At 40.7% G+C, this 7,425-nt stretch overlaps 1 protein-coding gene across 1 annotated transcript in view; it reads right to left on the bottom strand.

Annotated features, from left to right (window-relative positions):
• The window catches only part of LOC120433656, a 30,507-nt gene extending 23,296 nt beyond the window's left edge, over positions 1 to 7,211 (bottom strand). The window contains exon 1 of the mRNA XM_039600322.1: positions 7,113 to 7,211. Within this exon, the coding sequence (XP_039456256.1) occupies positions 7,113 to 7,211 (99 nt within the window). The remainder of the gene's footprint in view (positions 1 to 7,112) is intronic.
• Between the last annotated feature and the right edge of the window lie 214 nt (positions 7,212 to 7,425).

Raw genomic sequence — 7,425 nt, forward strand, 5'->3', positions numbered from 1 at the left:
AATGAGGATGAACCATCAGATGAGGATGGGCCACTGGAATATCCAACATGTCATTGGGGCTTTAGAAACTGAAGCTGTGGTCCCATGATATAGATATAGATAGATAACGCCGATCGCCCTTGCAAGGGCTGCACGGTGCTAACATGTTAACAAGCTAACGTGTTGAACACTAATATATATACAAACGCTTTGAGCCGTTGCCTTAAAAGTTCAACTTCCTACTTGAACTTCTAAGCGAATAACTCAAAATTGAGACAAATTTCAACTTATTCACTTGAAATTAGAAATTTTTTTAAGTGGCAGAAACAAACGTCCACAGAAAAAACTTTGATTGAATAAAACACATTTATTGAGCTGCTTTGCTAATACACCACCTAATTTTTTATTAATATCTTTAATGCCTTTATAGATAATAACAAATAAACATTTCACAAAGTACTCAGACATTATAATTTTAGCTGTAATTTTTTTTTGTTTTTACATATATGTAACATGGTGGACTAATGTTGATGTGTGCCACATCTGCTGATATCCAATGGTTGTGATGGGGTTGTATTAGTTGGAGGCGGGTGTATTTGATTGTCTGATACTCTGGTCTACTTACAAACACTGCAGTGATATTTTGTCTCTCTGTGCAGGCCAGGGCCTACTACATGCTGCAGCCTAAAGGCAGAGTTGGGTTGCTGAGGCCGGCGTGATCACCGGCCTTCTACTTACAGGATGGTGGGTGTTGGAGGACAACTGCTGATCCCTGTTAAAGTGGTCAACACGTAAAGTGTAAATGACTTGCGGCGTAGCTGGCTCTGACCTTGGATTGAGTGTTTTATCCCTTTTGCAAGTGGGACACTGGACTGTTTTATCCCTTTGTTTGTTTTTATCATTGTACTAATAAATAATCTTTTAGAATTGTATTGGTTGTCATCTTTTGCCCACGGCTGACACGGTTGTTCTGACATAGAATTTAAAATTAACATGTGTACTCATGTTTCTGAGCTCATTACTCACAAACAGATGATTTGATAGATTTGACTCACCCTTAACCAGTAGCGTTGATCCATATAGCACCGATGGCGAACATTACTTTTGCTTTTGATACTTTATGTACAGTCTGGTCATTTTGCATAAAGCACTTTAATGAGTAATGTTCTGATATTGAAAGTTATTTTAAGTTAGACTGTTTTCTTGGATTTGCTAAATGTTTAAATATGCGATTGTAACTCTCTGGTGCCACCTTAAAACCTGTAGTCGGTAGTAGGACATGATGTCGTCAGTAAACAGGAAGTAAGTCTGTGAAATAAGGAGAAGGCATGTGCAGCATGGTGGCCTTAGTCAGACAAATCCAGTGGCATCCACATACATCCTTTGCCTTTGGTAGCATTGTGGGTATGTACAAACTTGTTTTATATTTTATGTGCATGTATAGACCACTTTCTTTCAAGTAAGTTCATTTTTCTATAAGTTTAATGATGATGCAATCTTATGCAGTTTACGCTAGCAATCGCTTATGGAGCTAGTTAAAGGGGAACGATAAAGCAATTGGAGGCATTCATTGTAGCAAGACTTGTTAAAATCATAATTTGATGTTTGTATTTGAGTTAAAAAGGAAGTAATTCATATGAACATTGCATGTCGACATATTAAAAAACTGGGTTAATATATTTTCTTAGATTATATATGTACATGGTGAATAAGTACAGTGATTATGTCTTGTACTGTTTGTTACAGTTTCACCTTTCCTGTGTCAATAAACCTGTGAACCGGGAATCGTGTCGTCAGAGTCTTGATGTGGGGAAGGAGTTTAGCTGACTGCCCAACCATAGCAGAGGCAGTACAGTGAAACCACACTTCCTAGCGGGCAAGATAACGTGGAAACGCCGACAGATGGTAGGGAGACCATCATCACAATCAACTAATGGACAATTAGCACATCTGAGCAGAGATTCGCTAAGAAATTGTTTAATCCAAGTCAGAAGAAACAACCATGTCAAAACGCACTCATGACGCTCCTTCTGTGCACTCCTGTGCATCATCAACTGGGTCTGCTGCAGCCAAGGCACGAGCACGTGCAGAAGCAGCAAAGGCTCGTCTTTCTTATGCTGAGGAGGAAATAAACCTAAAACTAGAAAAGGCTAAATTGGAAGCCTCAATGCAAATGCTAGAATATAAGAAAGAAACTGCTGCAGCCATTGCGGAGGCAGAAGTGCTAGAAGCTGCAGCTGATATCAATAGTGAAAGACGTGGTTGTGACCTTGTACTAGATTCCGACCCTCTAGAAACTACTCAACGGACACAACAGTATGTTGCGGACCAAGGCAAAGTATCAGAGACAGAGCATCAGCGGCATGAAAGTGTTACGCCAATAAAATCAGAGCCATTCCCCAGCTCACATGGAGTTCAGATCTGTAAGGAAGAAGATGTTCACGAGCCACGACAAGTAAGATTTGAACACAGTTTTGATACTCAACCCGAATCTCGGATCTCAAAATGACTATAGTGGTGCATTTTCCTCAGCCTATCCCATTTCTCCTAACGCCAGCTATAGCAGCCCCAACCCAAATGATTTTGTGAGATATCTTGCACGCCGTGAACTTGTGTCTACAGGCTTACTTCAATTTAATGACAAGCCACAGAATTACAGAGCCTGGAAACGCTCATTTCTATCTGCAACCAGTGGCTTAGATTTGACTGCGAGTGAAGAGATGGATCTTCTTTAAAGTGGCTTGGCAAGGAGTCAAAAGAACACGCAGAGCAGATCAGAGCAATTCATGTCAATCATCCAGGAGCTGGGCTGGATATGATATGGGAAAGACTCGATAGAACCTACGGCTCAACAGAGGCAATAGAGGATTCTCTCTTCAAGCGCATTGACACATTTCCAAAGGTAGGAAATCGAGACTATGCTAAGTTAACAAAGTTGAGTGATCTTCTGATGGAACTTCTTTCGGCTAAGGATGAAGGAGACCTACCTGGACTTTCATTCCTTGACACAGCAAGAGGTGTCTGATGTTTTTAACGAACACCTTTTATTGCATGTAATGCACAAACACACCAACAGAGGGCAGTAATATTCCTTCAACATACATTGTAAAATTACTATTACAACACTCCCACTTAATTTTACCATGGAGTTCACTTACTTGACTGCCATTGCTTATTTCTTTCCAAAAAAAAATATGCACCTATATCACAGTGTTACTAGAAAATAAACATTTTCTCTTTTGTTTTGAACTCACACAAAAAAAAATGTACTGTGTCCATCTTAGACAAAAACATTATTCTTCATTACAGTTATATGCTTGACATCTTAACATAAGCATAATATAGGCATGTTAAGGATAACCCTTTTTAAACTGAACACAGTCCAATCTTCTCTCTGAGATACTCAAACCTTTGTCTAGGCAGTGGTTTGGTTAAGATGTCAGCCTTCATGTTCTCTGTACAGCAATACTTCAGCTGGATTTGTCCATTTTGCACACATTCACGAATGTAGTGGTAACGAATGTCTATGTGCTTTGTTCTTGCATGATCAACAGGATTTTTTGCGATTGCAATTGCTCCTTGATTGTCCTCCAGGATCACTGTTGCTGTGGTTTCCATTCCAAGTTCAGTTAGTAGTCGTCTTAACCAAACTCCTTCTTGTGCGGCTTGGCTCAAAGCAATATACTCAGCCTCTGCAGTTGAAAGTGCAACTGTTGCTTGTTTCTTGCTAAGCCAACTAACTGCACCTCCTGCAAGTAGAAAGATGTTTCCAGTTGTAGAACGTCGATCGTCCTGATCACCTGCCCAATCAGCATCTGAATACCCAATCAAGGTTCCTGTTTCTGTTCTTTGATATTTGAGTCCCAGGTTTAGAGTTCCTTTCAAATATCTCAGGATTCTTTTCACAGCTGTAAGGTGTGTAGTGTTTGGGTTTGCATTGAATCTTGACACCACACTCACTGCTTGTGCAATATCTGGTCGTGTGGCCATGGCAGCATACAATAAACTTCCAACCATTGACTGATACATGCTTGGATTTACAGGTTGACTGACATCATCACTCTTTCTCAATTTAACATTTGTGTCGGCTGGAGTTCCTACAGGATTGGCACTGTACATTCCATACTTTTGTAGTATGTTTTCAATATACTGTCTCTGATGAAGCACAACATGGTTTTTTTGGCCTTGTCTTGGACCACTGAGATGCCCAGAATGTACGATAGCTCACCCATGTCCTTCATTTTGTAGTGTTTCTTCAGAGTGTCCTTTAAGTTCGTCATGCTCTCTGCTGATTCTGTAATCAAAATCAGATCATCAACATACACAGCCAATATTTCCAACTCCTGACCTGTTCTAACAAACACACACTGATCTGAGGTACTCTGTGTAAAACCAATACTTTTCATGAACTCTGTAAAAGCTTTGCTCCAGCAGCGTGGAGACTGCTTCAGTCCATATATTGACTTGTTTAGTTTGCACACTAGATGTTCCTGTCCAGGTTTGATGTAACCCTCCGGCTGCTCCATGTAGATTTCCTCTTCCAGGTGTCCATTCAAGAATGCGGTCACAACATCCATTTGATGCACATTCAGGTTGTTTTGCACAGCAAATGATAACAATGTACGAATTGAACCAAATCGTACAACTGGAGAGAATGTTTCATCATAGTCTGCACCATAAATCTGTGAATACCCTTTGGCAACAAGTCTGCACTTGTATCTTTCCACTTGTCCATCACTGTGATGCTTAACTTTAAAGACCCATTTTGATCCAACTGCTTTGCGATCCTTTGGTAGATCCACTAAGTCCCATGTGTCATTTTCCAGCAGTGACTCATATTCCAAATCAGCTGCTTCTTTCCACTCCTTTGCATTTGGACTTGTCATAGCCTCTTCCAGTGTTTTTGGTTCTGTGACACAACAGAGGTTTGCATAATGATCAACTGTAGCTACATCAGCAAACTCCTCAAATCCATATCTCTTTGGAGGTCTTCTGATCCGCTGATCTCCTTTCGCAGCATCACTGGCGACAGTCTCCTCAGTACTTGTTTGTCTTTCATCCGTGTGTAGTGTCACCTCATTCCCAAGACAGAGATCATCTTCACTTTGTTTGCATTTAAACTCTGTTTCATTGAAGACCACATCTCGTCGAATCAGTATTTTTCCTTTTGCTCATCCCACAGTCGGTAGCCTTTTGCATTGGTTGCATATCCCAGGAAACGAACTTTCACTGCCTTTTTGTCCAGCTTCTTTCTCTCTGTGTCTGGAACATGAGCATAAGCAACACAACCAAATACTTTCATATGGCTAACATCTGGCTTTTTTCCATACCATCTCTGATAGGGTGTTTCATTCTTTAAAGCAGATGTTGGGAGCCTATTCTGTATGTAAGCTGCAGTAGCAACAGCTTCTGCCCAGAATGTGTTTGGCAACTTTGCATGTGACAGCATACTTCTAGCTGATTCCACTAGAGTTCTGTTTTTCTCTCTGCGACACCATTTTGCTGTGGTGTGTGTGGTACAGTCATTTCATGGTGGATGCCTTGAGCTTTCAAATATTCTTGAAACTCTTTAGATGTGTATTCCCCACCATTGTCAGTTCTGAGTCTTATTACTCCCTGTCCACATTCATTCGAGAAGATTCTTTCAAACTCTTTGAACTTGCTCAGGACTTCCGTTTTTCTCTTATGAAATACACTTTACAACATCTGGAGTAGTCATCAATGAAAGTTACAAAGTACTTTTTTTCCTCCTAGTGACTCAGTTTGAAAAGGACCACAAACGTCACTATGCACTAATTGCAACTTGCGTTTTGATCGAATTTCTCCCACTGATTTGTAAGGCTTTCTTGATAATTTGCCCTCAACACAAGCTTCACAAAAAATGTCTTCCTCTTCATTTGTAAAGCTAACTCCTTTTACCAAGTTTTTGACTTTTTTCAGATTTGTAGTGTGACCTAGGCGCTGATGCCACATACTTGTTGGAACTGATGCAGTTGACGCTCCATGACAAGTTGTGCAGTTTCCCTCGATGTCCAGCTGATACAATCCGTCAGATCGTTGTGTTCCCATTCCATGGAGAGCTCCATTCTTTCCTCTTATGTAGCAATGAGTCCTTTTGAACTTCACTGTGTTTCCCTTCTTGGCAGCAGCTCCCACTGAGAAAAGGTTCATTGATAATTTGGGAACATACAGCACATCAAACATTGTGACATCTTTTCCATCACTAACTCTGAATGACATTTTCATTGTTATGTTGCCCAGGCCTAAAGCCTCAACTACTCTGCCATCACCGAGTTTCACTGTTTGTGGTTCTGAAAACTCTTGGTAGTTCTGTAGAGCTTCTTTATTCCATGTCATGTGTTTTGACGCTCCTGAATCAATTAACCATTCTTCTTGTTGTGCATCACTTTTACATGACTCATTTACAACAAAAGCTCCCTCATATGAGTCCTCTTTGTCTTTATACAGCACGCTTTTAGCCTTGTGGGTTTTGTATTTCTTTTTAATGCTTGGACAATCACGCTTGATATGTCCTTCCTTCCCACATTTGTAACATCTCCATGAGTCGGAGCTGTTTGCTCCCCCTGTTTTTGATCCACTCTGCTCATTTCTATGCATCTGAGATGACATAGCTGATACACTACTGGACACATTGGTGTTGTCAGTAAGCACTCGCTTTTGTTCCTCATTTATCAAGGCTTGTTGAACAAACTGTAGTGTCAGACTGTCCATCTTTGTCTCCAAAGCAGTAACAACAGTTGCATAGCTGGGTGGCAAACTACCTAGAAGGGTGACAATTTGATCTTCCTCTTCAATTACAGAACCTATTGCCCCTAGCTGATCAGTAAGTTCCTTCATCCTTTTAAATGATCATTGAGATGTTCTCCTTCCTTCATTTCACACGGAAGTACTTCTTCTTCAGAAATAGCTTGTTAGCAACAGTATCTCTTTCAAACTGTGCTTTTAGCATCTCCCATGCTTCTTTGGGGTCTTACAGTTTGTTATCAAGTACAATTGGGGTGTACTTACATTCAGTACCAGCACTGAAAAAGCCTTTTCCTTCTTCCGTTCAAATTCAGCTCGTACTTGGGCATTAGCATCCGCAGCTAGCTGCTCCGTCTCTTGTACCATACCCCACAGTCCTTTGCCTTCAACAGGTGCTCCAGTTGAAATTTCCACGTTGCCCAATTCTCCGGTCCGTTCAGCTTGTCAATAAACATTCTATCTTCCATTGTGAATCCCACAATCCTGTTTATGACTCCCAAAAAACGTGTTAGCAGCTTCCTTTGGCGACCTCTGGGCCCATAACCTGATTTTTAACGAACACCTTTATTGCATGTAATGCACAAACACACCAACAGAGGGCAGTAATATTCCTTCAACATACATTGTAAAATTACTATTACAACAGTGTCAACCCAATCGTGCAGAAGCTCCCCTTTCGTT

Source organism: Oreochromis aureus, linkage group 3, assembly GCF_013358895.1.
Source record: "Oreochromis aureus strain Israel breed Guangdong linkage group 3, ZZ_aureus, whole genome shotgun sequence".
In the NCBI taxonomy this organism is placed as follows: Eukaryota; Metazoa; Chordata; class Actinopteri; order Cichliformes; family Cichlidae; genus Oreochromis; species Oreochromis aureus.